Here is an 18,167-nt window from a genome sequence, read left to right on the forward strand (position 1 = left end):
GGGACTTTTATGGACATGTTGTCTTAAAAACTGAGGGCCAAAGTCATTTATTTTATTCAACTCAAGAATCAGGGACAGCCTTGTGTTAAAATATATTTATTCACAAATTAATAAACACATAAACTACAGTATGTTCTCAAATAAATGCCAAGGCCCTGGCCTTGGAACACAAATAATGTTCGGCCCAAAATAGAGGCCAGGGAAAGAAACAACAAGAGAGGATAAACTTTTGCTGCCTGTCATATAATGTGCACGTGTTTGATTGTATTAACAGCATAATGCAGAGAGAACAATTCAATATGGCAAACGTTATCTGCGGTCATGTACAGAACGTCAAACACCATGACAGAGACACATTTTGAGTTTTAAAATGGGCTCCACAAACAGTCCAGTGGAAGTTAACACATTAAACAGCTTACAGCCACAGACTCCACAGGGTTTCGGTTTAACTAGAGACCGTGTTAACTGGTGACTCTCAGCAGAATAAAGTCGTGGTTGCTCGTTGTGACGGCAGAACAGAACACGTGGGTGTCCTCGTAAAAGCCTTCAAGCGATTTAAAATACAGACTCGTTATCTCAGCCAACCATTAACTTATTATAGCCTATGATATACTTTAAACGGATTATAAAAGTACTACAATATGTCAAACGGGTCTCCGGACTCCCCATCAGAATATTCCATATATCATGGTAACATTCTGTCTATTCTGATCTTGTATTGAGTGATACAGACCCTCAAATAGTATTCTCAATACAATTCAATAAGTCAGAAATATTAAAGACAAAAAGATATATAATATATTTCACACTGCAGGGTGATCAGCACTGCTCAAAACGGGCTTCAACAGAGAGGTTGTACAGTACACCAACCAGTCAGATTTGTGAGCATTTTAAAATAAAACAGTTCACATGTGCTTTAGACATGCTAGCCCATTCACTATTCAGGGCTTCATTATTATCAAAGTGCAAATGTGTAAAAATAGGCTAGATTTTCCTTCTTGGTGAATCTATTTCCATCCAATCAGTATGCTGCTCTGTGGTTGCATGTGGAACTGTAACTCCTAACACTGATGTCCCATTCGGATGGGTCATAAGCATCCTCTGTAATGAATTCATCGTTCTTTGGGATATTTGAACCAATCAGGAAATTACAGAATGTCCATGTCTTTATGTAAAATACATGGACATTCAGGAGGACAATGCCACAAAAAAGAAGACGGATGTATCCTCAGAAGGAGAAGGGAGAGTCCAAGGGGAGGCGCTGAATTTGTGCCAAAAATGGAACTCCTCCTCATAGTCATCTCACACAGACATTAACATACATAAAATCATCAGGCTTATGAATTCCCTTTATTATCAAAGTAATCCAGTCATTGTCTGTACATCCATGGGGACATGTTTATGTATTATCTTTTTAATTAGTACATGTATGACAATGTACAAACCGAAACTGCTTTTGATTTGAAAAAAATATGTAATAGGCTTAAAAAACCAGGCTCCAAAGAAAATACCAGAACCTTCCAGTCGCTGAAAACCGTTTTTGGCTTCCTCTGTGTCCAAAGTCACATTTCACATTGAGCTGGAAGTAAATAAAGTAGAAGGACCAGCAGCTCCGTCTGCAGTGGAAACTCAGAGTTCCACTTTAAAATACAAGGACTTGGCTCCGGATGGGAATTCAATTACAGGAACACCAGATAGTTGAACAGCTGGTGACTGTGGCTGTAATTACTACTGGTGTGGGGGAGAAAAAAAATGACCCCCATATGCACTCTGGACGTGATTAAAATCACAGAGGGGCGGAGGTGATGTTAGAATCACCCCACCTCTTCTAGAAAAAATACATTCAAATATTTAACATGCTCAGATTTGTTCTAGAGCATCACATGTTCAAACTAACATCACGTGTTCCTGTGAACGAGGACGGAGTCTCCCGCTGTGTCGGGGTGCAGCTCAGGTTCACCTAGCTGTCCGGTGTGATGTCATCGGCCCTCAGTGGGGGTTACCGAGCCCCGTTGGTCACACTCAGTCTGCTCCACCTCCGCTGACTGAGAAGTTTGCGATTCTGTTGAACCTGCACCCGGACATCGAACACCTCCTCGATGGCTTTCTTGAAGCAGTGGAAGTTGTAGTCGATGAGTCCTGTGAGGGACAGAGAGAGGACATCATTTATCTTCATGAATCAAAATAAAGAATAAACAACGACTGTGTGACGTAATGCCACAAACTTACCTTTCTTCTAAAATTGCATTGAATAAAAATATTTTCCACTTTTCATTCATCAGAAATCCATTACATTCTAAATGTGATCAAGTAACTATAGTTATTCTTCAAGACTTAATACATTCAAACGAAGCAATAATAATAATAATAATAAAAACATGAAATAACTTTACATGTATTGCACTTAAAAGTGCTTCACAGAAATGTTAAGCAGGAAAGCAAAAATAACCAATAACCAATGGCAAGTTCATTTTGAGAGCTGTGAAAAACATGGAAAAAAAAAATGATAAGATAGCTCTGTTATTTTGACTGGTTCTCAGAGTTTCAGCAGTTTGGTTGAATTTATTGTATTCTTGTCCAGCTGTTAGTTGGTAGGTGGCTTTTTTTTTTTAAAATAACTCGTCTAGCAATGAATGGAATTCAGCAGCTACAAACAAACCTCCGACAGATCTTCTGTTTGATATTCTGAAACATAGCTCAATGCAGATATTTACTGCTGTAGAGGTTAACCTGGGACCAAAGAGTTGGAATGCGTCAGCCTTTGTGACAATGTTTGGAGTGCTGCCCTGTCCTCCATCACCAGCCAGTGGGTAAGTACCCTTCAGAGAGGCAGGGAGCCCCTGTTGCTCCAGGGCAGCTCCCAGCAGCTGACCTGTCTGCCCCATCATTATAAAGCACTCATTGTAACAGCAGCAGAGAATTCACACAAACCCACTGAGTCGTGCTTCCTTATGTCTGTTCACCTGGGTCAAATGATCTATACGGAAGTTATTCAGGCTGAGTTGACTTAGGCCTTGAGGCTCGTTATTTTCTCTAAAATCACATGCAATTTGATTCAGTTCATGACTGTTTTGTTCTTACAGTTGAGAGCAAAACACATCACCATGTTTGCTGAACTCAACAGCAATCGACCCCAAAAATGGAACTGATTCAAGTTCAGACACCAGCTGTGTCTGAACTTAAAGGTGCAGCTTTCTTGACACCAGGTGTCAAGAAAGGTGTCAAGAAAGCTGCACCCTTAAATCAAATACCAATGCTTGGTGGTGGATCTCAGCGTCTGATACAGACACACCCTTTATTATCCGTATCAGGTGGCTACCTTTTGTTTCTGAAAGGTGAAGCCAATCCAGAAGTGTCTTAAAGTCTATGATTGTTAATTAACTTACACTTTACATAACAAATGTGCTTATTTTAACCCAAACAACGTAACCTAACCAAGTAGTTTTGTTGTGTTGTAAACCTAAAAACTAAGTAAACCTACGTTAGAAGTTTATTCTGAGAAAAAGGAATGTAACAAGTGGAAACTGACATTCCCTCCCTGACAGGTCCATAACTGATGCTAGGGGGAACCTAGAGTCATAGTTTGAAGAGCAGGCCCACTGACCAAGCATTAGTATTTGACTAGTTTGGAATGAGAAAGTATTGTCTGGGCACTTTGTAGAGTTTTAAAATTTGGCTGTTTCTTGCTGAAATGCCCCTTCTTAGTTAGCATTTACCTTAAAGTTTGTCTTATCTACACAAGGTTGTACCTTAAATTTTTTTTTACCACAGAACCAGGTATTTTCAAACAGATCTTTTCTTTTGATCTTCTGATTGAATCGGGAGAGTGTCAGGCCGATGCAAGCCGTAGAAATACTCCAACTGTGAGTCACCTATAATAACGTGTGTGAAAAAATGAACGGGAATATTACTTCGTCAACCAGGGACACCCCAAAACAGCTCCTCCCAGTTTGCAACTCTACGCTAGTTTACCTTTCCTCTCAAAGCTTTCCTTGCGTACGAAGCAGACCATGGCGAGGAACTTGGTGACCTCCTTCAGGTACATGACTGTGGTGTTGTTCAGGTGGATGATGGCCATGGACTCCTTGTCGTAGGGTAAACCGGCTTCACCGTCCGTCAGACTGATGGAGGGGAGAAGAAAAACAGACTTCACTGAACTTCTGTGAGGAAAAACATAGTGTCCCTGTTTCAAACACAGAGAGGACTTCTATTGAGGTTTCAGGAAGCAGAACTGTGATTTTAGTATTCAATCCTATACCCTTCTAGACAGTGGGAAGGTAGGAGACAGAGAGGGAAATGGAGGCAGTGATGGGAGCAGTTTGAAGGCAGAGAGGAGTCTTAGAATTTCAACAACAAGCAGGGCAGGAGGAAGCAGAGAGAGGCTGAACACTGTGGACGGAGAGGACACGCTGTTCTTTTCTGCTTCTCTCTTGTAATTTATTCTGCTTTCACAAAAGAAAGTCAACAACAAAAGAAAACATTGTTTGTTTTCTCTGTTCCATCTGATGAATATACATGTTGTCTTCCTGGTTCACATCTTAGGGTTTCCTTTACTTTTGGAGACACATGGGACGGTGCATTATTCCGTATAATCACACAGCATCCACCCTTGTAGCCACAGGACCCCCCCAAAAAGCCAGACGAATGGCCGCATGAAATCTTATGGCCGTTTCATCACGGGGCTTCACAGAAATGGCTGAACTGTATGTGAAAAGCCAGCACCAGACCCTCAGCTCAGGACTCCCACAGAACGGATCAACAGAATATCTAAATCTGGGTCAGCACTCTGGTAAGACAGCCTCATTTGCAAGTGTGCGGTTCTGTTTTCTGCTGTGGAGTAAGCAAAGCAAACAGGACCTGATGGTCTCCTGCACTGTTCACATTCTAACCTCGTGTTCAGTCTGCTTTTATTCTCTACACGTAACAACACAAGTTCAACCAGCAGTCAGAATGTCAGGATGTAACCCGACTACCAGAAATCTGGTTCAAGAAATGGGAACTGCTTCTAAAACAACACATAGAATGTTCAGTAGGACTCTTTCACCTAACATTGTTTTTCTATTTAGCCTGGTTTGGTTTCACAGTGCACAAATTAAATTATACCAAATTGAAGAACTAATTTTCTAGGGGTGGGAATCTCACTGTGAATATCTGCAATATTTGTAATTTAAAAAGCAAATGCATTTACTTACATTATCTTTTATTAATTGAATATTAGTAGCAAATAGAAGCAATGTGTCAACTGGACATACATGTCCCAGTGCTGCAAAGAGAACCAACATGAAGATAAAGCAGATTGGGCCTGTAGCAGCAACCTCTTCTCTAAACCACATACTGTAATTCAGCAAGTTCTGAGTCATTTGACATACCAAGCTTCCCTTACTCACAAATAAATAATCCAGACTTCTCTTCAACCAAATCCCCTTGTTAAAGGCAATGAGCATTCAGCTCTTGTAAAAAAATAACGCTCTCTGGAACATTAGGTAAAACTAAACATACAGTGATGAAGTCAGCGGTTACGGATGTGACACATAGCGTGTTACTTCCATCCTTCCTTTTTTTTTTTTTTATATATATCTTGGTTCCAAAGTGTGCAACATAGTGTAAAAGCTCTGATTCTCAATTACTTCTCAATTAATAGGGGCGCAAATCCTGTCCATCTCCCGCTCCATTTTACCCTCACTCGTGAATAAGATCCCGAGATACTTGAACTCCCTCGCTTGGGGCAGTGACTCACTCCCAACCAGAGGGTGCAATCCACCGTTTTCCAGAAGAGAACCATGGCCTCAGACTTGGAGGTACTGACTCTCATCCCGACTGCTTCACACTCAGCTGCGAACCGCCCCAGTGCGTGCTGAAGGTCACGTTCTGAAGAAGCCAACAGAACCACATCATCTGCAAAAAGCAGGGATGTGATTCTGAGGTCCCCAAACCGGAAACTCTCCTCCCCCCGGCTGTGCCTTGAAATCCTGTCCATGAAAATCACAAACAGGATTGGTGACAATGGGCAGCCCTGGCGGAGGCCGACATGCACTGGGAACAAGCTCGACTGGGAACACACAGCTCTCACTTTGGTCATACAAGGACTGAATGGCTCGTAGTAACGAACCAGGTACCCCATATTCCCGCAGTACCCCCCACAGGACTCCCCGAGGGACACGGTCGAAGGCCTTCTCCAAGTCCACAAAACACATGTAGACTGGATGAGCAAACTCCCATGCACCCTCCAACAGACCTGCAAGGGTAAAGAGTTGGTCCGCTGTTTCACGTCCAGGACGGAATCCGCATTGCTCCTCCTGAATCTGAGGTTCGACAATCGGACGGAGCCTCATTTCCAGCACCCTGGAGTAGACTTTCCCGGGGAGGCTGAGCAGTGTGATACCCCTATAATTGGAGCACACTCTCCGGTCCCCCTTTTTCGAAAATGGGAACCACCACCCCGGTCTGCCACTCCACAGGCACTGTACCCGACTTCCACGCGACAGTGAAGAGACGTGTCAACCAAGACAGCCCAACAATGTCCAGAGCCTTTAGCATCTCCGGTCGAATCTCATCCACTCCTGGTGCTTTGCCGCTGAAGAGCTTTTTCTACCTCAACGACCTCCGCCAGGCATATGGACGAGTCTTCCCCTGAGTCTTCAGACTCTGCCTCTTCCACAGAGGACGTGTTGGTCGGGTTCAGGAGTTCCTCAAAGTGTTCTTTCCACCGCTCGACAATATCCCCAGTCCGGGTCTGCAGTTCTCCCCCCCTGCTGAGCACAGCCTGAGACAAGCCCTGTTTCCCCTTTCTGAGTCGTTTCACGATTTGCCAGAACTTCCTTAAGGCCAGTCGAAAGTCCTTCTCCATGGCCTCCCCAAACTCCTCCCACACCCGGGTTTTTGCCTCCGCAACTGCCGTAGCTGCAGCCCTTCTGGCCAACCGGTACCTGCCTGCTGATTCAGGAGACCCCTGAGCCAGCCAAGCCTGAAAGGCCTCATTCTTCAGCTAGACGGGTTCTCAGATTGCCGCCATGACAGGCACCGATCGCCTACAGCTCCTAGCAGCAGCTTCCACAATGGAGGATCTGAACATGGCCCACTCGGATTCCATGTCCCCAGCCTCCCCGGGATGCACGGAAAATTATTCCGGAGGTGGGAGTTGAAGACCTTGCGGACAGGGTCCTTAGACAGATGTTCCCAGTTCACCCTCACCACACGTTTGGGTTTACCGGGTCTGTCCGGCAGCCTCCCCCGCTACCTGATCCAATCACCACCAGGTGGTGATCAGTTGACAGCTCTGCTCCTCTCTTCACCCGAGTGTCGAAGACACACGGCCGCAGGTCTGATGACACAACTACAAAGTTGATCATAGACCTTTGGCCTAGGGTGTTCTGGTACCAAGTACACTTATGAACCTCCCTATGCTCAAACATGGTGTTCGTTATGGACAGTCCATGACTAGCACAGAAGTCCAACAACAAAGCACTACTCAGGTTCAGATTGGGCATTTATTAAATTTCTAAATGGAGGAACAACAATGGGGGTTATTCTTGGCCCTATTGGTCATTTATTACATCGTTTGCATTTATCACTTTAGGCAAACGATACAGTATGTAGAGAAGGCTTGCTATGTGCACAAGTTTATCAGAGACAACCGGACCAGGACCAACCTCTTCAACAAGGGTTTGGTCCGGTTGTTTTGTTCTGCTGTGTTCAGACCAGCACAATGGAACTGCACAGAGCGGGTGGACGATGCAGGTTTCCATCCAACCCAACTAAACAAAGCAAATGTCTGCAAAGCCCCCACACATGTACAGTGACACTTTGATGCCACAGTGCACTGTAACTCTGAATCAGAACAGGTCCATCAATCCGTGGTCATAATGTGCTCTCTGGGAGACGATGAGTACTTTCAACAAGATGACTCTTCCCTTCAAAGGGTCAAAAATAATTCCAGGAACATTCTGGTTAAAGGACAAAAACACTCTCTCTCACCTGCTTGAAGCCAGTCGAACTGAATAATGAACCCTTGGCTTTGAAACACTTGTATTGGAGAACGTTGTACTGGGAAAAAATATCACTGAAAAATAATTATTTTTATATTTTTGTGGTCTGATATTTTTTTAAAAGACAAACTTCGGATTAGTTCTTCATGTCCGTCTTCGTTATGTGACAGTCAATATTTAATTTATTTTATGTTGACATTTTTTTCTTCTGTCTCTCAAATAATTTTGAATGCCTGTGATTGATTTCCAATCAAAACTTATTTTCTATGCAAATGCAACTTTTTTTCCTGAATGTTTCCTTTTTCAGTTCAGGTCTTGTTTTAAATGTTTCATTTTATTTTTAATGACAACACACATGACGTTGTTCTGTTTCCAAGTGATGTGTTTCTATGCATCGCTTTTCTTATTCAAGTCCCGGAAACTAACAGAAGTTATCTTGTAAAGAATCAGTAGGAGAAGCTTTCCCCTATTATGAACTTTCACATATTCGAGTGGAGAATAAAAATAATCTGTGCTTTAGTTTCACAAACATTTAACAGAAAGGTTGTTACCAGGCTGTCGATCCCTCTAGTCAGAGTACATTTGCATAAAGTATGACCCTTTTTGAGGCGGACTCAACATGTTTTTGCTCAGTCCTGCCCTTTTCACCCTTTACACTCATGACTGCACACCCATCCACTCCTCTAACACTATAGTGAAGTTTGCTGATGACACCACTATGGTAGGACTGATATCAGACAACGAGGAGGTGCACTACAGAGAGGAGGTACAACATCTGGTTGAGTGGTGTACTGACAATAACCTGGTCCTTAACACTACAAAAACCAAAGAGATCATTGTGGATTTCAGGAGAACCAGGAAGACCACACATCCCCCTCTCCACATAAATGGTGAAGAGGTGGAGAGTGTAAGTGACATCAAATTCCTGGGAATCCACATCACAAAGGATCTGACAATGGGCCCTTAACACCTCCCACCTGGTGAAGAAAGCCCAACAGAGGCTCTTCTTCTTGAGGAAACTCAAAAAAGCCAAACTCCCCTCTCAGCTCCTGGCAAACTTCTACAGGAGCACCATAGAGTCAATCCTCTGCCACTGTGTGGTACACCAGCTGCAGAGAACCGGAGAGACTTGGCCCGGGAAGTTCAAACAGCGCAGAGGATCATAGGAACCAAGCTCCCGACTCTGGACACAGTTTATGCTAGCCGTCTACACAAGAAGGCTAGCAACATCAGCAAGGACCCAACCCACCCAGGTCACAGTCTGTTTGTCCCCCTGCCATCGGGGAGAAGGTACAGAACTATAAAAACCTGCACAAACAGACTGAGGAACAGCTTCTTCCCCAGAGCTATTATTACTATTATACACTGCTGCTGGCTAGCTGAGAGCTGCCAAACAACCAACTCTGCTCCCAGCAGACCACATGACACTAAAAACCTCTGCAATACAAATACACTGTGCAATATAATAGTTATTCTGTCTGTATATATAATATTTTAGTTACTGTGGATTTTTTACTTTTCGTTTACTTATTTAATCTTCTTTACTGTTTTTACTGCTTATTTATAATACTTGTTTTGCACTATACTCTATGCTGCTGTAAATCCTGTAAATGTCCCCAATGCAGGGCTAATAAAGGATTATCATCTATCTAGATGTGAAGAAGTAAAACAGTTTCACAGGGAATTGTTTTCACACAGCATTCAGCAGACAGCAGAGAGCACCAGGCTCTCTGCTGTCTGATGTCTGTACCTGAGGCCTCGCTGGCAACAAGCACATCACACTCCGGAGACGTGATGAAACTCATCTCTACGCAACAGAGGCAGAATTAAATGCAATAATCAAAACAAACAATGCCATTGGCCTAAGCATGATGTAGGTTAAAAATAGTGGCAGTGCTCCACAGATCAGAGTGAAAGAGGAAAAACACGCAGAACTAGTGTGAGTTTGAAATGATAACTCAATGAAATCCTCCATCGCTGGCAGAGAGAAAGATAAATAATGGCACTTCACTGACAAAAGAGGACGACAAGAAATATTTCAGTCACGTGAGCTTTTCCAAGTGAAGAGCATGCCAGGTTTCTCACCAGAGAGGAGGTAATAAATGAAACCAGGTGGAAAAAGAGTCAATTTACTAAAGCCTCTAATTAAGGACAATAACCCAGTTGTGTGTTCTTAATTAAACGGCAGCCTGCTGTACAACAACCTGCTGATTGATGCCAGCAGGTCCAACTGGAACCTACAACACAGCTACAGGACTTCTGGTTTACTAGACGGTGTGTTTAGAACATAATCTAGAGTGGATTATATCGATACTAGAACTCTTATCCATTCTGCTTATCGGTTGGTTTCCTTATTCATACTCTTATTGGTTCTTTTTGATTATATTTTTCTATTTGATTTTATTGTGAGGAAAAAAAGTCAATAATTGACTTTGCTTTATTATTCTTGTATGTTAACAAAGAGTGTTTCTTGAGCAGCATTACAAAAAGTACCGAAATCCTTAAAATACATTTGCAGCTAAACAATAAGCTAAGTGATTGTCTTTCATTGATGATCCTGTCCTTCTGATCAAACTAACCTTACCTGCAGTGGACGAGGATGGACGGCTGATCTCCAAACAGTAGAAAACTGATCATTTCTGCAGACTGATGTTCTGCTTGTCGTCCAGATGTTGTGATAAACTGCTGTTGTGTTGGGTTTATTGAGTTTGAGACAGCGAGAGTTCTCCGCATCTACTGGAGGAACATGTAGCCTCACTTTGGATCTGTGTGTTCTCTCTGCCATGGTGTGTGTCTCATGCTGTACTGATCCAGAGTCTGTGTGTACGTGTCTTGAGTAAGTCAGATAAATAAAATGAATAATTTTAGTTTTATCTAATTAGCTTACCTTAATTAGGTTCCCGTTTTAGAACCGGGTTTGTTTTTTTTTTGGGGGGGGGCATCCCAAATTCACAAACGCCTGGCCTCCACCTCCCTCCACGGAAAAAGATGTAGCGGGAGTGGGAGTCTGTGCCCTTGGCTACATATTCCCCAACACAGCTGTGATGGGTTAAATATTCACTCACTGCAGGCCAAACATGGCCTAGTTCATTTGAAACCCCCAGCTGTGACGCCTAAGGCGAATCACGCACACAACACATGCCCCCCCCCTCAGAGTGCATGAGGTCAAAGAGATTAAGTTGTTATTCATTTGCAGGTGTAGTGTTCTGAGCTTCATCATCCAGAAGTTGGTGAAACTGAACATTCTCCAGACAGTCCTTTTATTTATTTGATCAAACCGTAGACAGACACCTCTGTTTGGCAATCTAATTAATGTCATCCACCGGGGACCCCCAGTGTGCTCTCTGCATTGTTCTCTTTGATGTTGGAAACAAGTGAGATAATGACAGGTGAGAGTCAAAGGGAGAATTCTGTGGCGTGATCAAGACCAATCATCTGGTGCTGCTTTCAGCGGCAGACGTGACTTATTCACAAAGAAAACACCGGCAAGCCAGCGACTGTCACAGGAAGCTGGGGGGGGCGGCGCGACCATTGTTCTGATTCTTGAGATCTCTAAAAGGGCAAAGTAAAGAATGTTCAGTCTGGAGTAGTCCTTTCTATTCTAAAATACCATTTAATATAGAAATACAGTAGGACACTTTGTATAGCAATCACGTCTGTTCGCTTTGCAGATGCTTATTGTAACTTTTTCCTTACTTCTCTATATTTTGTTTATTTATTATGAATATAAAAAAATGAAACTGGCAACTATTAACTGACTTCATTGACTATTACAAAGTACAGTACAGCTGTTTGGCTTCACCCAGAGGTGCTTTCCCCGTGAGCATTAGTTTTCTGTCTCCATCACTGGCAGCCATGATTGTTTCTCGTTGTGAGAGTAGACGACGCAAGGTCGCCCGAGGAACACCGAGTTCCTCTCCTGCATCTGTTGGCTCATGTCTTTTGTCACGCGCTTTGACTCGTTTTTATATTTAGAGAGAATCCCTTTTTGTTTTCCCGCCATGATTTAAAAGTGCACGAAGCACCAGACATCGTAAAAACAACCAAAGGAACACTGTTCGCAGAGTATTTGATTCAATGTTTCCTTATACAACAGTTTGTAAGATATTATACAAAAAAGTTACTTTCATTATTCATGTTTTTTTTTCTTAAATTGCCTGGTTGATTTCTATAAGAAAATGATTTATTATAACAGCGTTTATCTAGGAAAGATTCTGCCCCAAGCTTTTAGATCTCGATATATGGGGTCCAGCACTGTAACTGTGATCCCCATGAGCAGTGTTCCACTGTGAATATTCTTATTTCAATGAGGAAAGAATTCCATGGATACTCGTGTCTCTCCACACAGATCTTAAGAGGCAGTTTTCTGGACATATCTGAGTAAACAGCATCTGAGCCCCAGGCCTGAGTGGGTGTTTCCCTTGACATCGGCTGGCTCTGCTGCCAGACACACTGTCATTTTTTTGTAGGGAGCTACTGACTGGAGAGTGAATGTGATAGAAGATGAATTTTCACACACAACTGTTTGATAGTGTAAGTTATCAACCATTTGCAATTTAGGATGTCCCTTTACAACATTTAACATTAGGGAGGACACAACATGGCGTTACGTTTGTATCTGTTTGTATCTGATTGAGAAAGTGGAAGCTAGTTGTGGGCGGCTGTGGCTCACGAGGTAGAGCGCTTGTCCTGCAACCACAAGGTTGGTGGTTTGAGCCCCGGCCTCTTCCTTGAGCGAGACACCTAACCCCAAGTTGCTCCCCGGGCGCTTCTGAGCAGCCCACTGCTCCTCCGGGATGGGTTAAACGTAGAGAATTGTAAAAACTTCCCTGTTGAGGGACTAATAAAGGATTGATTATTATTATTATTAGTTAAGCTGCGTTCACGGGAAACACGAAAGCTAATTTTTGGTGCAAACAGATTACATACAAAGTCAATGCAAGGATGCAAATGGAATGAATCCAGACACTGCTGTGTTTAGTTTCCCCGGGATATCTGTGACTTCCACAACATGTGCAAAGCAGCAATAGTGGTTATTTCAGCCGTGATGGATGGACGCCTACACTGAGGGAGCCTTCTGCTCCTCTCCGGCACAGCGTGAGAGGACATGAACAAACACAAATGATCCCGCGATCAATCTCCTGCCAATGCCGCTACTCGAAAATACCCTTTGCGTCTGGTGTGAACACAGATTAGACTAGCTCACACTACAGGTATTACGCTGGTCTATTTAACGTTAGCTGTCTTTCTTTTCATTGGTCCAGACATGGTGATGACAAAGACTGTGAAAAGCAGCTCTGTGACACCCACAGTTGCAGAGTGACATGCAGAACGCTGACTCCCACACACAGATTTGAGCACTAACTCAAATGACAGCAGCGACATCACCAGTTGGTGGGTAGTACATCCGTGCCCAGGGGAGAACATGAACATGGGGGCTCAGCCACCGCAGGGTGGACATGGATCTGCCAATCTACACTGATAAAAATCAATTACAGAACCTCTGATCTCGCCTGAACCTAGAGCTCATACTGTCGTCTGTCACATTCCGCCGTGTACTCCTCTTCCTCCTCCAATTTCATTCCTCTGCCAGCCCCTTCTCTATAGAAAGTCTCACTCCAGGCGGATGACTTTATCCCCCCATGACCGGGTCACACGAACAAGAGGAAGAGGTGGGGGAGATCATTTACTTTGTATTTCAGTTCCCGGTTTTCCTTTTTCTAAGAATGAAATAATGCGGCATGAACAGAATGAATAAATTGATGTTAAACATTTAGATGTGTTGTTAATATACAATAACCATATGCATACACCTATTATAAAAGCTGGTCTATTTGTTATTTTAAGTAAACTTCACTGTTCTGTTCTCTAAAGCCCAACATCAGCCGATGCTCCAGAAATGATATAAGATATATATATATATATTATTGTCATAATCCCACAACTTGCACATTGGCCCAGTTTCTTCTGTGGTCACAAGAGAAAGTTATTACTGAGGGCTTTAGAGAGATACATTAATAAGTAATTCCCTGGTGAGACACAAAAGTATCAAAGGCAAGCCTCCAAATTCAATTCTCCCATTGCTCCATTTTTGTGCTGCCGATGTGTGATGGAGGTGTCATGTGACCCTTATCACAGGTATGATATAGGCTGTTTTTTTGGGGGGGGATTTTGCACCTTGCTGAAAGCTGTTCTCAGATCTAGATTAGGAGCTAATTATACTCCCAGCTGGAGTGATAATTGAGGTGAGAATATGGAGCAGATTGTGTAGGATCTGGCCGGGGGATCAGGAGAACAGAGAGTGTGCTCTGGGCTTTACTTCACAATTCGCTCTAGACTACAATTCACTCTGTTCCTGAGACCCAGAACTACAGCTAGTACTTGACGAGGACAAGGATTTCGGCCACTTCAACAGCTGAGGATTTATTTGTTGGACGAATCCGGTGACCGCTTTGTGTGTTCAACCATCAGGCAGCAACCACCAGTGCTGCTTTGGCAAGTTGAAGGGACTCAGTGTCTGCTACACTGTTCACTGGTGACTTTCAGCTCCATTTGTGTGTATTTGCTTGGAGTAACTAACCTAAATGGTTGGCGTACATGATAAACATAGATGGGTATTTATTGAAAATTGAGATAGAAGGCTTTCACGAGGACACCAACATGTCGTCAACACAAGTCACCAGTCAAACACCGGACACGATCATTCACTACGTGTCCTGTTTGCGATGCGAGGCCTTTACATAAACGGGCGTTGTTTGGAGCTATATCTATTTTTTTTGGTTGATGTTTTTGTCATGAGTGCTTTCAGAGAGAACGTGAATATTACGCAGTGAAATAGCTACATATCTCCATCATGCATCAGTCCCAAGACTTTAAGACATTCAGATCTTGTTTCTTTAGAAAATGACGGCTGTTAATGTAAAGAAAGGAGAGTGTAGCAGACAAGACGTCCAGGTTTATCAAGTGGATAAAAAACGTTCTCAAACAGTTCACATCTGTTATTCCAGAATAAAACCTCTCTCACACAATGATACACATGTGTTGGGTTAAATTGGAAATAATGTGAAATCTATTTTTCAGGAATACTGACAGGTCACATTTTGTTTCTTTCTTTGGATTAAATCAGCTATTTCTTTTTTTATTAAAATAACTTTCTGTAATGGATATAACTGCTCAGTTTGGTCAACATAAATACATGTAATGTTTGGTGCAGACTGAGGAAGGTAATTATACCTTGCTAACTCAGATTGCTGCTTTGTGACTCTTTATACCCGAAACCGTGATATTTTCCTATGACCAACATTTAAATGAGAAGGTAAATGTCAACATACAAGTCACGGTTTCTGTAAGCTGTGAACTAAATCAGTAGTGCAAAGAAAGAAATGCTGGATGATTTTGTTCTGTATGTTCATGTAAAGATGTCTCTATACTGTATAGAGCAGTGGTTCTCAACCTTTTTTCAGTGATGTACCCCCTGTGAAATATTTTTTCAGCCAAGTACCCCCTAACCAGCGCAAAGATTTTTTGGTTGAAAAAAAGATGTAATACACAGCGCTCTGCCATCAGGGTCTGATTTATTAAACTGTCAACACTGAAGATTGCATTGTGGCATTTAATTCAGTTTATGAACTTACACTTATATTTTATTGAATATTTATTAAATAACTATTTTGAAAGGATTTTTGAATGGATACTAATTTTAAATATATAATCTCAAGTACCCCCTGGAGTGCCTTCACGTACCCCCAGGGGTACACATACCCCCATTTGAGAACCACTGGTATATAGCATGTATGGTGTATAATGACACATGACGGTAACAGGTGATATGCAACCACATGGCTTCTTGTTGGCATATGATGTTAATACTGGTGAAAACGGCCTTTTATGCTAAAATGAGCGTTTGCCACGCCGAATATAAATAGCAGAACCATAGAATGTATAAAAGAAGTGGCCCCTAGTCATCGTGAGTGCAAGTTTAAGACACTCAGAACCGGAGATTGCTGCCTGAGCAGAACACTGCCGCTGTTCCTCCCCTCACACATAGCAGCTGCTATGCCAGCAGTAAAACTACATTGTACATGAGAGATTTAATCCTCTTCACTGGCAGCAAACAAATCACATGGGCCTGCTGATAACTGTGCTATATTCAGGGCCTCACAAGTTATTGAGGGCTGACAAGCAGCAGGGGCTCTGGCTATGTACTGACACTCCCCATCAGACACACTCACCAGAGAGCCTCATGTAGCGGAGGAGTCGCTAGCTCAGCTACAACACGGGTACACACACCGACTGTCAAAGCTCCAGCGGGCTCCCTGTGTGTCCAGCAGAGTCTGACAGAAGCCTCTCGCAGCTGGTCACAGTTCCAGTGAGAAGGAATATTCCAGCAGTATACAGTAACAAGAGGGATTTAAATCCAATCCTTACTATTGGATTTGATTGCTAAAAAGTGTGCGGGCTAAGAACGTAGTGAGATATGGAGCTGCAGAGGACTGTGATTCCACACACACACACACACACCTCTTGTTGCTAAAAGTTGCAGATTGATTAATGGATGGATGACATGATATAATTGTTTGAAAAAAGACTGTTTATGCAACTACATCGGACGTTTCTAGCAGAATGTATGAGTTTAAGTCTTCACATGAAAGAAATAATATGAGCAACATTGAATTTAACTGAAGACTTAACAACTTGTCCGAAACAAATCAACTCTTAAAATACTTTCCATCCATCAGTTTCATTCTTTTGACATTAAGGAGGCCGACTAACACTATTTCTGATGGAGCTGCAGCAATGTTCTCCGTTTTGTGGTACAGAACTTGCTCTGGTTTGTAGAGTGTCTGATGGCTCACCCATAGATGCAGGAGATGTCGATGACCACATCGATCATGTCACAACAGAGCTCATACGTCTGCATGTCCACCGGACTGCTGTCCGTGGCGATGTAGATCTTACTGACCACGTCGAACAGGAAGGCCTTCTCAATGCCTGAGTTCTGAAAACAGAGTCAGAGATAAAGAGGAGCATCAATAAGCAAATCCTTCATGTTACCACACAAGTGACTAAGACTGCAGCCAGGGCGAGGTTTCCCTAACTTCACTGTTCTTTGATACACACATTTATACAAACAAAGTGCATCCCAATGAATTTAAATCAACAAACGAGATAAAATTGCATAAAGGAGAAGCCACCCTGAGATCCAGTAATAGATGCCAGTGCATCTATTACTTGTCTATTACATCTATTACTTACTAGAGGTTGTCTTAGAAACTTTCAGCACATACATTCTAGAGGAATGGGAAGTTAGAGACCGGTCCATAATTACTAGATCACCCTTGGTCACTGTGTATTCATTTTCAGTCGTGTTTTAACCACATATGTCTTTAAACTTGTGGGACAATGCCAGTCGTAAGTGAGAAATTTATACTATTCAGCACTGTAGGTCAAAGAAATAGCCAGACATCTTTGAAAGGTGTAGCTGGTAGGAGGTGAAGGGGGCAGCTGATTGCTTTGGAGGCTTAAACAACATTTCAAAAGAGAAAGTGTCCAAGTTTGTATGCCAGTTTTAGAGGAGCAGCTGGAGGCAGGTTTTGTATCTGATCTCGTCACGTTTTTTTCTGCAGAAGAAAAAAAAACTAAAAAGATCTGAGCTCCCCTCCTTCCTCCAGAGCTCCGACTGCAGGTCGAAGGCTGCGGCGAAGCCGGATCTGGGTCGGTCCACAGTAGACCGGTCTCTGCTGGATCTGGGTCTGTCCGCCGTGGACCGGTCTCTGCTGGATCTGGGTTTGTCTACGGTGGACTGGTCTCTGTTGGATCTGGGTCTGTCTACGGTAGACCGGTCTCTGCTGGATCTGGGTTTGTCCACGGTGGACTGGTCTCTGCTGAATCTTCTCTCTGATGGTCTCGTTTACTGATGCTGGCTAAGGCTAAACGTAAATACCGTACGATTGTTATTCACGTCGGCGGTAATGACACCCGATTACGTCGCTCGGAGGTCACTAAATTGAACGTGGAATCGGTGTGTTCGTACGCAAAGACGATGTCGGACTCCGTAGTATTCTCTGGCCCTCTCCCTAATCTGGTCAATGATGAGATGTATAGCCGCATGTCATCATTCCGCCGCTGGCTGTCGAGGTGGTGTCCTGCAAACAATGTGGGCTTCGTAGACAATTGGCATAC

At 43.0% G+C, this 18,167-nt stretch overlaps 1 protein-coding gene across 1 annotated transcript in view; it reads right to left on the reverse strand.

The window, feature by feature from the left end:
* Positions 1-1,366: 1,366 nt before the first annotated feature.
* Positions 1,367-18,167, reverse strand: part of rragd (ras-related GTP binding D) — a 30,948-nt gene continuing 14,147 nt past the window's right edge. Inside the window, exons 5-7 of the mRNA XM_054614077.1 lie at positions 16,841-16,983; positions 3,973-4,121; positions 1,367-2,139 (exon numbers count right to left, since the gene is read on the reverse strand). Coding sequence (XP_054470052.1) covers positions 2,000-2,139; positions 3,973-4,121; positions 16,841-16,983 — 432 coding nt within the window. The 3' untranslated portion in view covers positions 1,367-1,999. The remainder of the gene's footprint in view (positions 2,140-3,972; positions 4,122-16,840; positions 16,984-18,167) is intronic.

Source organism: Anoplopoma fimbria, chromosome 15 (genome assembly GCF_027596085.1).
Source record: "Anoplopoma fimbria isolate UVic2021 breed Golden Eagle Sablefish chromosome 15, Afim_UVic_2022, whole genome shotgun sequence".
Taxonomy (NCBI): domain Eukaryota; kingdom Metazoa; phylum Chordata; class Actinopteri; order Perciformes; family Anoplopomatidae; genus Anoplopoma; species Anoplopoma fimbria.